Source organism: Opisthorchis viverrini (genome assembly GCF_000715545.1).
Source record: "Opisthorchis viverrini unplaced genomic scaffold opera_v5_326, whole genome shotgun sequence".
Lineage (NCBI taxonomy): Eukaryota > Metazoa > Platyhelminthes > Trematoda > Opisthorchiida > Opisthorchiidae > Opisthorchis > Opisthorchis viverrini.
This window is the reverse complement of record NW_008751982.1, coordinates 349,094-363,082: the sequence shown is the minus strand read 5'-3', so window position 1 is coordinate 363,082 and position 13,989 is coordinate 349,094. Positions and strand designations below refer to the sequence as shown.

Below are 13,989 nucleotides of genomic sequence, written 5' to 3'. Positions count from 1 at the left end.
GGTACAGTCTTGACACTAGATGCCTCAGTTGATGGAGTACGCCGTGGCTGTTGAGTGAACTTGCGTGCGCCCCAAACCAGACTAATCAGAATTGGTTACCAGAGACGGATTTCACAAGCAAAGCCATCAGGGTTTATGTCTCAGGAAAGCATTCGGTCTCGTTGGCGTCACCTGAACAGCCGACTTGTGTAACACTCTTCCCGATCCTCACCGTTTTGAGGTGACGCACTTGATAGTTGCGTCACTTTTGTGTTGGCTCCATACTGAGATGGACTATAATGGAGGACACCTGGGGTTGGATGCATGTCACAATGACTCTGTCAGTCGGATATCAGTTCAATTTTTAGCGGACAAACCGAGCACCAAAGTACAGTGGTTCCTGCTGCTACCACTTCGTCCACCGAGGGCCATGCGTTTGAGGTGATGTCTCAATCAACTCTAAGGATTCTGTTTGTCCGGTATGACAGGGATTTATAGCTACACAGTGAATGCGATAGCATGTGATGCAAGACCACCATCGACTGCGTGACAGTCCGACCTGTCAGGGTCACTAAACATTGGTTTATCTGGACAGGGTTCCTTATGCCGGGAGAGTACAGTTACCACGGCGATTACGTTGGATGATGAGGTCCTTCACGCCTCGTTGCCAGATCATGGACTGACCGCTTCGCAGTCGTCTCCATCCAATACAAGGTTGGGTAAAGAGGGTTCCACGGGACGAACGGTCCTCTGGCATACGAAGTAACCAGGGTTTCTTATGAAACATTACCCATTTGTCTCGATACTATACCCATATCATAACCGCTTGTTTTCAGTTGTCATAGTACTTTCGATCTGACGTATTTGGTATCGTTTCTTGCTTTTTCTCGCGTGGATCTCCACCTCATTCTGGTTGCCTTACCGTTTTCAAATCTGTACTCAGGTGTCCCGTACCGTCCGCAACCACCTTCGACATATCCAGTTTCGCAGTCCTCTCAACGTGTCTACCGTCAGGCAAATCGTTCACGATTTCGAGTTGCACGTAATCAACCCGACTCGGGATCGGTCTTGGGCCGATCTTACGGTGGCTGTAAGTACTGTTTGTAGTTGTCACATCTCAGTCTGTGATTGAATTGTACACCTAGCCACCCACTCTTCTGAACTGACTTCTTCGGGATATGTATTTGAGAAATACCGTTTTGTTCGGTCACCGTACACCGCATATGTCGACCACCACCACCGTCATCATCATCGACAGCATGACACCAGTGTTCAACAGGGATGCTTCACTGCCATACAACCATGATTTATTTGAAAGCCTTAGTATAAAGAAAAGAAACTGACAGGCAATCTGGACAGAAACTGACGACAAGGGCGTCGAACTTGATGGATTATCGATCTATGCAGCATTCAGCTGATCCGGGCGGAGAGAGCGTGTAATATCGCCCATAATCTGACGTGCTACACCTTAGATATTCCGCAGTAGAGTAAAGGTGGATGGGGAAGGGACTTAGTGCAAGCTTACCACAACCATTCCGAAGTGCCTACACCTCCAGACATTCACTCAGGAGGTCTGGATAGAAACTGACAACAGGAACGCCACTGACATCGATTGGCAGCCATATCTTGTAGTGTCTCCAACCAGGCACAGTGCTCTCTGTTTACGCCACTCTGAATTGGGCATGGAAAACATCACTGAGAAGCTTGTTGTCCTGCTTGCTTCAGAGTGCGGACGTTGAACGCGGCCAGATAGACTAGGTGTCGAGGCTTGAGGACTGATTTGGAGATATCCGCGCCACGTGACGAGCAGATGCTGCACACAAAACCGATGCATGACGAACGGAGTCATTAGTTCTAAGTACTGGACCTACAAGGAGAGAGTTATTAATGGGTTAGGGAGATTCGGGAGAGAAAATATGTGGAAGAGGAAGAAGGGAGACGTCAGCAGTAGTCTGATGACACCACGGAGGGCTGGAACACTGTCATCCATTGTCCAAGCCTAAACAGGAGCAGTCGAGATGCCCAAGGTTGGGCTCGAACCATAAACCTTCCGGTCAGTGAGTTCGCGCCCTAACCGAGATATCCTTGAGTGTAACAGTAAAAAGTAGAGAGAGATAATGCAGTGGACCGGACAATGTTCGAGTTCCGAACAAGGAGGCTCACAAAGATATCAGCATTGTCAGAGGATGGGATGCCATTAGCATGGGATATGGGGGTGGGAGACAAAAGGTGCGAGTGATAACTGTTTTGACTGGGCTCCCGACTGATAAAATTCCCATTCTCCCTATTTTTGACGGCTTCGCCAAACACTCTTAATAAGAATGCGTGAATGAGGAGGGGCGTCAAGCGACGATGTTGTGAATGCGATTCCGGCGGGAAGAGGGTAATAAACAATTGTCAGTGGTTCCCAAGTAGAATTCCAGCTATGGCGAATTCCCCGTTTCAATCAACCATTTCACTGAAACGAGTCCGATTGTTATGCGTTTGGGTGTTTTTATCATGTCGTTTTTCCTGCTAAATTCAGAGTGGTCTGAAGACTGAATGTTGTTTTCTCTCTGGGAAACCGGTCTGTATAACGCTACCTGCAAACAAATCGGTTTTATTGTCTTTTCGCTGACAGGTCCCACCCACATTGTCTATTTGGTTGCATTTGTTAAGGTGAAAGTACCTCCTAACTCAGGCTATGGGTTAGCTTACCTCTTCACTGTACTATCTCGTTCTCCCCCGCGGTGATTGTGACTCAGTTCCCAAATGTCTACCTGTTTCAGCTGGTGTTCTCTTCGCTCCGGCTTTCCCAACCGTGATGAGTGGGAATTTCAACATGTCCACCTTGAACGCCCGCCTACTCGGCTCCAAAGCGGTGTTCATCGCCTCCGAAGCCGACGAAACCTATGTCCCCGTCTCCAATTCGATCATTTTCCCCTCGCGGACAGATTCAAGTGCTGCTTCTGTTGCTATCCCAGTCGGGTCAAACTATCCTGGGGTTCTGTCAACTTCCGGACTTTCAAATGTATACTCGGAACAATTGCTCATGGTAGGTTGTGAAACTGCTAAGGGAGTCTCTGCCTGACCCATACAACGTTCGTTGCATGTTTGTTTGACCTGTTAATGTGCGCGGTGAAATTGCACCTGACTGGGCCATGGCCTGGAAATTCACCGTAGTGTTGCGGATCCCTAATCTCGTTCTTTGCCACTCCGTTCCCATACAGGCCAATCAAGTTAACTTGGCGAATCAAACCGCAGGTTTCGAACTTACGGGAAACGCGCATGCTGCAGCAGCGGCCGCGGCGGCGGCGGCGGTAGCTGCCGGTCAGGTACAGTTATGGCAGTTTCTGCTAGAGCTGCTCACAGATTGGCGACATCGGGAGGCCATCCACTGGATTAGCGATGATGGAGAATTCAAGCTGAGCAACCCGGAGCGTGTGGCGGCCATGTGGGGTCAGCGTAAAAATAAGCCAGCAATGAACTATGAAAAGTTGTCACGGGCTCTACGCTATTATTACGATGGTGACATGATATCTAAGGTGAGTCGTCTAGTGCCAATCAGACTTACAAACCTTCGTTTGTATGTAATCTTATGGAGGCATTTTACCACCTGACTACTTTACATATCTTTTGATCTCCAGGTTCAAGGGAAGCGGTTCGTATACAAATTCATCTGTGACCTGAAAACGCTTCTGGGATTTTCTGCGGGCGAACTATATATGTTGGTGAAAAACTGTGCAGAAAAGCATGCAGCTATCCGTAACCGTAAGCGGCGTACCTTGGGTACCACTGGCCACTCGTTCTCCACTTCCTCGTATGCGCGCGCGAAATTCGAAGGTCGTGTTGGTGGTGGCGGAGGCGGTCTGTGGAATCGTTCTTCGTTGTTCTCGGAAGAATTCAAGACTTCTAGTAGTGTGACTCCTGAATTGAACCATTCTTCCGGTTGTTTGCCTTCACCTACAGGTCATTCTTCGAAAGACATTCGATCGTTTGATTTACCCCCCTACCCAACCAGTATGTCACAACATTTCTCCCCTCGATCGCCCAACGGTCAAGAAACGAAGCATAAATTACAACAACGATTGCCGGGTTTTGATAGCCTCCCTTTTTCTGAGTCCAATGTACAGTCCCCTCAGCCTCTAATGAGATCCGTTTCGGGTGGAGCATCCGTACGCTCCACCGTCCCCACCCCACCTGCTATCGATCTTGATCGTCATCGGTTGGCGCTTCTGGAAAACGGAACCGCAGATGACCTCATGGACCAAGGCGAAAACCAATCAGATGCATCTTCCAACCCTTGGAAGCGGCGACGTCAGTGGTGGGTCAGAAATCCTGTCTCTGCACAGGCCCTACATTTCTCACCCCCATTCAATCATGGAGTGAATTCGGATGAGTCAAGCTCGCGGTCGTGTGCTTTTGGGTTGTCAAATGGCTCTTCCGGTTCGTCGCGTAACACCAGCGGCGGAAGCACCTTGTCCCGCGCCAACCCGCCTCTGTTGCTTCTGGATGAGGACTGGATAGCCGCAACAGCTTTGCGTGATGAACTTTCCGGTGATGCCCTACCTGTCACATCCCATCGGTTCATAGGTCCGCTCACACCTAGCCCGTGTCGTTCGAGCAATAGAGTCTCGTCAATACCTGTCTCACCGCTACCTCAGTCTGCCACATCTCTCCCTACAGCAGCCGGTTTTGACGACGGTGAGATTGCCACCGCCGCCGCTTCACTCCTCAGCCAGCCTGCGCTGAACGACCATCATCCTCTTCTGACCGGCCCACGTGGCGGTTGTGACGAGGACCCGGATGACTTACGAGCCGATTCGGTCGTCACGTTTGATTCCTTCCAAGCCACCGATTTCCTCTCACCACCAACCACAATGAAAAACCTCCCAGTTTTCCCTTTACGCTCAACACAGCGACCCCGACCGAGCTCCATTGGGGTGGTTACTAATGGAGATCATGCTCCGGGAATCGATATCGAGGCGTTTTTGGCACAATAGTTACTACTATTCGCTGTGGTTGTATAAATGTTTTTTTTTCGAAATTATTCTTCCCTCCCCCCTGACTCAGGTCCCCACCTCCAACGTGCACAGACCTCTTTCTGTAATCGTGCCATCTTGTACAGACTGCTAGCTACCCTTCCCTGAAGTTGTCCTAATTGACCCATCCCGTATTGTCCGCCCGAGCTTGCATGTATGTATGTATGCACAGTGTCATCACACTTTTAAATCACTGCTATCAATCATGTTCATTTTGTTACTTACGGGTTCATTTTTCCAGCCTTCTGTGAATTTTCATCCGAGATACTGACCAGCGCCCGTTTCCCTTCCCCTCTTCGGTCCACACAGAGAGAATCAATATCCATCCGGTTTCTTTGTCGTCCCCATTTTGTTGTTCTCGCCATCATCAACATTCCAAGTGAACCAATTTGGTGTATTCCTACGGATGCTGAGTCTGCCATTACACACAGACTCTTAACCTGACTGTCTATTCACTTGTATGTTCCGGAGCTTTGAATACTAGCATTGCATTCGCTCATTCTTGTTCAGATTGCCCCATCTTCGTTATTTGCCCCCTCCCCTCTTGCGGTTCTTTTTAACCACGCTTTGCCCCTTTGCTTCGTGTGAATTAGTTGGTCAAACTCCCGTAGAGTCTGTGCATTTGAGTGAACTGACACAGGTTGGGGCAGCTTTCTCATCGTGCGCTATTCCCTCATCCACGCCTCTCTCACCGGTTTTTTACCCTCCCCCCTTCTATCAGCCATTACGACCCTGCACGATTCCGCCCTTCTTTTTTGTAAATTTTTTTTGGATCCAGCTTGGACCTTTTTGCATTATTTTTATTCTCAGTTTTCACCCGGCGTTTTGTTCCCACACTGGGCTGTTTCGGTTGGAATAAGGCAGATTCTCGTCCATTTTTTGTTTGGGTTTGCTTACTGTGGCTAGATTGATAACTGCCGTGCACGATGGAACAGGCCAAAGGTCTTGTGACAGACTTTCTGGCCACCACGAGAGCAGATTCGAAAGTGAGGTGATCTATTGAATGTTTTAGGAAAAACTGCCTCCTGGCACACAGTTAGCCAGCTTCTCATAGAGACGGTGCGTGGGAGTGGCGTCGGCCCTCATATCTGCACAAATCGCGTGTATCATCAATTTGAGGTGCGAATTCCGTAGATGACCTGGCTACTAAGTTGCTTCATAGTGCCTTTAACCGTAATCAGTCTTCCTCCAAGGCGACCACTCCGTCCGTCACATGACATAAGGGGCGGGGTAGGTTTGGAACAGATGCCCATACCACTGTTTACGTTGTTGCGGGGAGGCCTGCTTAGTCGTAACATTGTGTTTGTACCTAAACCTCGGCTACCTCTAAATGACGGACTCTCACAATGCCAGTATCCTGATATCCTCTGCTCCTCGAAGTCGTTTGGCATGAATGAGGACTAGACGAATGGCTGATTTGATGACCCAATGCGGTTTTCGGCTGTATGATGGGCGCGTCGACAAATCATCGATTTATCCCTTCAGCCTGTCTTGTGCCGAAACAATAGGATCAGTAGACGGTTATGCGTAGGCCACCAAAGTGTTACGAGAGTGTCGCCCATCAGTATCTCCCAGCATATCACCGGATCTTAAGGGTCATGTGTACCAGACTACAGTAAGGGCTGTGTTGTTGTAGGGGTGCGAGACACGGCCTTTGCGGAGGCGTCTTCAGGTTTTTGACCGCCGATGCCTCAGAAGCGTGGCCCGTTATGGATCGCGTCACCATATCAACAACGAGGTGATTAGAAAACGGGTATTTGGTTATGCAGCAGGTAATTCAATCAGGGAGAACACCCAGCATCACCGTCTGCGATGGCTCGGTCATGTGCTACCCATGCCGAAACACGGTTTACCGAGGCGCGCGTTGTTTTCCGTGCCTCCTTTAGAATGGCGCCTTCCAGGACCTTCCGTGACCTCATCTGTGCTTGGCTAGAGACGTTGCAAGAAATGGCAGCCAATCGGTGTGAGTGACGTTCGAGCCTTCTTGTACCCTGTACTTGCGGAGCGGTGCAACCACGAGCGCTTTCTACACTTTCCGTAGGCTTAGTACTTTTCAAGTTTGATTCGAAAAGACGCAATTAACGTATCAAGTATCTCGTTCTGTTAGAATGGCGGGTCGTGCCGTGCGTGTTGCCAAAATGACGACACTTTTTGCTTGGAGATACGCGGTCTTATCACGCTTCTGAATTGTCTCACCCTCCTAATGCCGTACCCACTAAATCGAGCTATTGATTGGTTGTCCTCTGGAAGTAATCCAGTCCAAAGCCCAAATACTCAAAAGCAATGAGTGCCTCTGAGCTGTTTTAACGCATTTTGTTGGTGCGGTTGGCACCCGAGTATGTGCTGTCGCCACCATGTCCTTTTCATAGGCCAAATGATGTTAGGGGAAAATTCCAAACAACTTCGTAAATGAATCACTTTTTGTTATGGAAATGAATGACTTTGAAAGAATGTACCACCAAAATAGTTGAGAACGAACGTAAATTGCCTTCGTAGGGTTTGCTCCACATAAGGTGTGATTTCTCCGTAATTGACCAGCAGACGTGCTGAAACATTCAAGGAAATTTGGATGAATATGAATGGGAGTTCATGTGAGATTTTTCTCTCTAGCGTGGTTGCCCGCGCATTAACTTCATCTCTTACAGCACAGTCACGGCTCATACATCTGCTAAGATAAGTGAAGGTCCGCGGTTCGAATCCGACCTCCGCCACTCGACTTCCCCTGTCTAGGCTTGGGCAACCTGGCAGTATCCCAGCCCTCGTGCTTCCTTCGGGTGGCATGGCAGCTAGGCACCGGAAGGGTGCTACAGCTGAACGCTTTTTTTCTATGATGGGTTGTGGGATGTTGCATACCTTAGTAAGTTTGGATTTTCAGCCAGCGGGATGGTCTAAATTGGTACTTTTTGATAAAAATGAGGAAAGTTGTCCCTGGCGTGTGAATGAAGGCTTTTTTTGAAATAAGTACGACAGTACCAGAGTATTCGACGCTTGTGAAAGTTGCCTTGGCGTGAGTTCTTCGTTGCACCGGCTTAAATAGAGAAGATCGTTTAGTTGTAACAACCTTTCGGTGCCTAGCTGCCATGATATCCAAAGCTGGACTGAGCTACTGTCAGGTTGCCCAGGCCCGGACAAGAGCAGTCGAGATACCGGGGTTAGATTCAAACCGCGGACCTTCCGGTCAGTAAGTCCGCGCTGTAGTCAACTACCGCTGTCGACGAATTTGTCTTCTGAGGAAATTTTCAGGGATTCAAACATGACGAATTCGTTTTATTCAAGTCCGCTCAGTAAACATGCACCAGACTAGGAGAAAGACGGATATTTTACGCAAAAAAGAAGAGGCTAGTATAAATAAACCAGACAACATAAAACGGGCATTCAACTTCCGGCAACTTCTATCGCGTCCTTTAAATTAGCTCCTAGCTTCGTGGGCCAATTTCTTCAACTAAACCGCTAGTTTTCAGCTTGCGCAAGCAAGGTATTGAAGATCCCAGATCGCCCACCGTTTGGTCCTGGCACCTCTGTATGGTTTCAAACAGCTCCTGGACTCGGGTAGTTCCACACAAAACGTAGAACTCTGTTGTTTTTCGGGAGACAAATGGAGGTTGAATGGCTGAATACCTGCTTTTGAAAATTATTCTTTGAAAAGCCGGTTTCAGTAAACCAATAATTTCATATTGAGTGAGGCGATTCCCTCGTTAACGCCAGTTTTTTTCGAAAATAACTTACCAAAGCTTGTAATCACGTGTAATGGAGACAGCATTGCAACGTTCGATGGGTAGGGAGAGGTGATTCGGGAAGGGATAACGCTAATCTCCGGCTTTTCAAGCCGAAGAAGGGGGCTTGGTTGAACTGCCTTTGACTCAAAAGTGGTGGGAGAATGTAGGGCTTTGTTCAGAGACCCCGCCTCTAACCTCTTCTTCTGAACCGTGGGTCTGCAGATGTTAGGGCTTCCTTTGAGGACCCTTTCAGGAACCAATGACTCAATATTCTAACCCACTTGGCTGCAGTGGGCCAGCCTAGCTCAAGGACGCACGGAGTAAGGTATTACTGTCTCACTCCCGGTGCAGCTGCGTACATTAAGTGCCTTTTGAACAGCACTGGATTTTCATGAAGGAAACTACTCACAAGGTTGCTGAAAACTCTTCGACAGCTACGACTGGTTTCACCCTTCTTGGGGCTCATCAGGTAGGCGCAGTCTTCGAGTTTCCGTCAGCCTTATGTTCTACTTGGATAGAGTAGAATATCATAAACGAGAGATTCAGCTGAGTCTCTCGTGAAAACCAAATTGATTTACAAATGAGTGTATTTCTGGAGCACCGGATTTTCTTATTTTGACCGTATCGGATAACGTGCCGGCGGTCAGGGCGGAATGCCGGGTGGGCCGGTTTTTTTTTTTGGGGGGGGGGGGGCGATCTTTTCCAACCCGTCCCTTCTCGGGGAAAGGTGGCATCGCTCTTGGTCGGCTTGGGGCGGGGGCAAGGTTTGCTGCCTTCACACTCCTATCGCAGAGGACAGTACGACTTTACCTCCAGATCGCCTCGTGATACGATTCCTGGCAGTACGGGGACTTGCTGTTGTTCTTCGTCGGGCTACTCCCCCTTGGCCTTTCTGGCTTGGCTGAACCTTTGGGAACTGAGATTTTAGCGAGTATAGCACGCAGGGGCATTGCAGCACAAAGGCCCGACTACCACGACAAGGTGACAGCTTTGAGGCGGGAACTAACCACGATTGAGGAGGGACAGAATAACGTTTTTGAAGTTGGATTGCTCAACATTCGTTAGAATTTGACGCATCGCCTATTTATGGAAGTGAACTCAACCCCAATCAGTGCAGGATTTGGGAGTATTACGTTCAACCCCGTCTACAGCCTTATCATCATCCGAGATGTCTTTTCTCCTCTTGTACATTCTTCCTATCGTCTGTTAGTGGAGGCAATGGTGTTTCTCTTTGACTGACGCTCATTAACATGTGCAAGTGGTATCCCTAGGGTTAAGGACACTGTTGGCAAAGTAGAGTTTAGTGTACAATGATCTTGACAATGATAACACCAAGTGTTAGACGGAATCCTGCGCCAAAACCGCTTTAATGCTCACATAAGGCGCTGTTATGGCCTAGAAGCCCAAACCGCACGCGATTGTCCAGACCATGGGGTCACTTTGCGGTCCAGCATCCAGACGAGCTTTGATTGGCCGAAAGTGTCGAACCACCAGCCAATCATGATTCAATATCCACCGGTTGCCAATGTTGTGTCCAGAATTTGTCACCTCCTCAAGTACGACGTGCTGTTCATTGGTTCTTGAGCTACCAGATAGATACGAAAATACGTCTTAATTAAATTACACACGTTTTATCATGAAGGACTTTGGAGCTTCTCACGTGACATCGTCAGCTTTTCGCGTAAAGGTATTGCAGTCATAGCTAATCTAGTCAGTCGTATTAGGGTGGCAAGGGGTGTCGTTGTTCTTGTTTTAATTAAGGTTAACAGTTCTTGGAAGAACAACCGCTCTCAATAACCGAGCATCGCGTCTATTGGACAGATGTGTCGCGTGCGGGCTAACGTACGAGAGCGTGCCCTGATTGATCAGAATATCATATAATCGGCATCGTGCATTATGGCTTGGTGCTCCTCGCCACCTCACGAAGATTCTAGCGCCGTCTTATGGAACATTCTGTGATGACCTTAGAGATACAGTTGTCACACTTATCCTCTACCTCCGTAAAAGGCCGTTTCAAGATACCATGACTTTTGATCGAGCATACTGAGCGGACCAGGAAGCCAACGTAGAAGGTGTACTCCCGTTCACAGTACACAAGACAATCCGGCGCTCAAGTAATACACCCTCTGCGTCATGTGAGGCATCTTTTTGCTTGCTAATTCTTGAATGTGCCCAACTAATTATAGCTTCCTCCTTCATCACCAACAATGATTAACTACTGTATTCATATTTTATTCAGTTCAGGTCATCAGCTGTAAACCGTGCACCATAGGTACACTATGGGTTCCAACTGTTGCAGGTTCCATCATCTTAAAGTGTGAGATACACCCAAACATTGAAGGTCATAGCGTGGGAGCTGGGCAGCTACACATTCAAGGGGATAGCTGTGATAAACGAGCCTACCGACTGACTACTGTATTCATATTTTATTCAGTTCAGGTCATCAGCTGTAAACCGTGCACCATAGGTACACTATGGGTTCCAACTGTTGCAGGTTCCATCATCTTAAAGTGTGAGATACACCCAAACACGAAAGGTCATAGCGTGGGAGCTGGGCAGCTACACATTCAAGGGGATAGCTGTGATAAACGAGCGCTACCGACTGCACGATAGGGTTATTTCTTCCAGTGTCATTGACCATTGGCGAGTTGAGGCCCTGGGGTCCTCATCCAGGAAAATGGCAGTTTTCTGGCTAGAGTTTTCATATTTCATTGCCAGATTATACACTACCTAACCCTTTGTCACTCTCGGTCAGTACAGGGCCGGACAAAAAGAGCTTTCTGAGGCAGACGGTTCTCTGGCACGCGGGGTACATTACTGAGGGAATGACTCATAGGAGGAAACACCTGTGGGGAATATTGGAGGAAGATAATGGTACCCTGTCGCAGACCTATTCCAGATGACCAGTCAATCTGACAACAGGAAGGTCACTCATATCTATAAACTGAGGTGTCACTATCCAAAACAGGTGTGGTGTGAAAAACCAAAAAAAGACAGAGCTCTCACCTCCAGTTGGCATCTCACCGAATACGATTCATCCCTTTTGTTTCCCTCGTTTCCCTTCTGTTTGCCTGCCCTGAAGGGCTTTTTGGAACACTTTACAAACATGAAACTATCCGAAAAACGACCATTGATTTAACCCACCAGCTACTCCAGCATCCCGCACCTCTCTTGCGGCTTCAACAATCTTTATGCCCAGTTCATTGTGGTGGAAAAAGGATTGTATTTCATGAATGCATCTGTGGAACGCTTTCTAAAGCGGGACAGTGGTGAAACCAGTGGTTGACTTACTACGACAGCTCGGTAGTCTTCTTCGGGTAAGATGCTTTGAAAAGTTAGATTAAGGTGCGATTGCAATCTTACTTTAACAAACTCCCTGCCAAAATGGCGAAAATCACAGTGGCTAGTCCCAGCATTCTTCTAATTCGAAGGGAAAAAGGCAGTTCAGTTTGGTGCTAGAGGCAAACTGACTGATGGATTTGGGCAGGTGACCTACCGGATCGATATCAAGGGTGTTTAAATGAAAGGCCACGTGACTTGGTGGTTCAGTTAATAAATAGTAGTAATAATAAATCTCATATTTTTTACACATGCAATTATAACTGGTGGATTTAGTTTGTAGCAGCAACTCAAGAGCGACCTGATTCGCTGCTCTGATTGTGAGACGGTCAGCAGAGAGGTTAGTTTGTCGGCACGTCTTCTAATCCACTCCCTTTCCATCCGGAGAGGGGATGCTTATTGGTATGCAGCCCAAGAAAAAAGAGGAGTACGTCATCATTTGAACGGAAGAAGAAGGAAATCTAGCACTGCGTTCATAAAAAAAAACCCTGATGTCAGAAAATAGCTTCGCGAATTTGTGCAGAACAAGGGGTTTTGCTTCAAGTTTAGTACTTTTCCCGAAGTGACCAACGAAAAAGAAGCTTCCAATTTTTTTCAATCTATTTTTCACGACCACTAAACCCTAACTCTGCGCAAACATACCAACCAAGCTCTCGGTTTGAATGTTTTCTGCGCGATAACGTGAACTCGGTTAGGCTCATTCCTTACTGCGACGGACGTGCCCGCAATCGTAACCTGAACCTTCGGTCTTACAGTTCACCGACTGTGAATGAACATTTCTGAAGTTATGTGGAACAGATAACCATTTTCAATTAAATGCGACTGCCATGTTAACACCAGTATATGGGATACCATAAATAGAATTTGTAAGATGAAATGCCAGTGAAATTGTGCGGGTTTTAAAGTATCTCAAACGGGGAGAGTGCTTACAATGTTGATAAACCAGGTAGTGTGAAACCTATGTAAGCTTGTCCTATGTCACCTGGTCAACATATTCCTCATTTTGAGCAGGTTTGTGGGTATAAGGTGCATAGAATTCCTTTCAGGTACGTCATTGCAGAGGATGTCATCGGCTGATGAATCTATCAAGTAAGGTGTGACCTTTAACCGGGAAATTTTAGTGAAGGAATCCACAGTTTACTGTGAGGAATGTTCATAGAGTAGTCCCCGACAGACGGACAGCTCTTTGGATAGGTTTTACTTAGCGGAACGTGTTTCCGGACTCTCGTCTAATTTCCACTGAATAAAGAGATCCGTGGGGCGAAACATGCCTCTGACAAGACCCATGGTAATCGGAAAATGGTGTCACTCAGAAAGAAAGAACTCCATTTAAAAGTTGCTTGAGAAATGCAGTTTTTCATTCATGCGTCAATTCTTTAGTACTTGAAATTGACACTGACCCCGATGACTGGTGGTATTGAGTGATATAAAACTTAGTTTCATGTCTCAACCTCTCTAAAACCTTGGCGGCACCTGACACCCAAGCTGCGGGACTGCTCGGAGCCATCATTTTATATTAGCTTAATAAGCTGAATCTCTCTCTCTCAGCTGGGTTCCTGGTGAGTCTCTCGAAAAACCAAATTAGTTTGTAAATGAGTTTATATTCAACAATTTCGTTCAATTTGGTTTCAAGTAGAACATAAGGTTGACGGAAACTCGCGGACTGTGCCTACCTGATGAGTCCCAAGAAGGGCGAAACCGGGGTGGACTGTCAATTAATTTTCAGCAACCTTATGAGTAGCGCATTACAAATAAGCAGTCTGTTTTTTTATACCTACAACCAAGAGCGGTTCGGATGGAGGTTTTTTTGGAATGGGGGTGGAGTTCTGTACCTCTGTTTGTTGTTTAGACAAGTACAGCCAGAGTTTGATACTCCCCTGACGCCATAGAATACTTCAGATAATGGCTGACAGAATACTATTCACTCAACATTC

General features: G+C 47.4%; 1 protein-coding gene across 1 annotated transcript in view; it reads left to right on the top strand.

Moving 5' to 3' along the window:
- Nucleotides 1–5,766, top strand: part of T265_10012 (hypothetical protein) — a gene marked incomplete at both ends in the record, with an annotated part of 22,051 nt that extends 16,285 nt beyond the window's left edge. Inside the window, 4 exons of the mRNA XM_009176257.1 lie at nt 923–1,069; nt 2,748–3,013; nt 3,189–3,503; nt 3,606–5,766. Of these exons, the coding sequence (XP_009174521.1) occupies nt 923–1,069; nt 2,748–3,013; nt 3,189–3,503; nt 3,606–4,961 (2,084 nt within the window). The remainder of the gene's footprint in view (nt 1–922; nt 1,070–2,747; nt 3,014–3,188; nt 3,504–3,605) is intronic.
- Between the last annotated feature and the right edge of the window lie 8,223 nt (nt 5,767–13,989).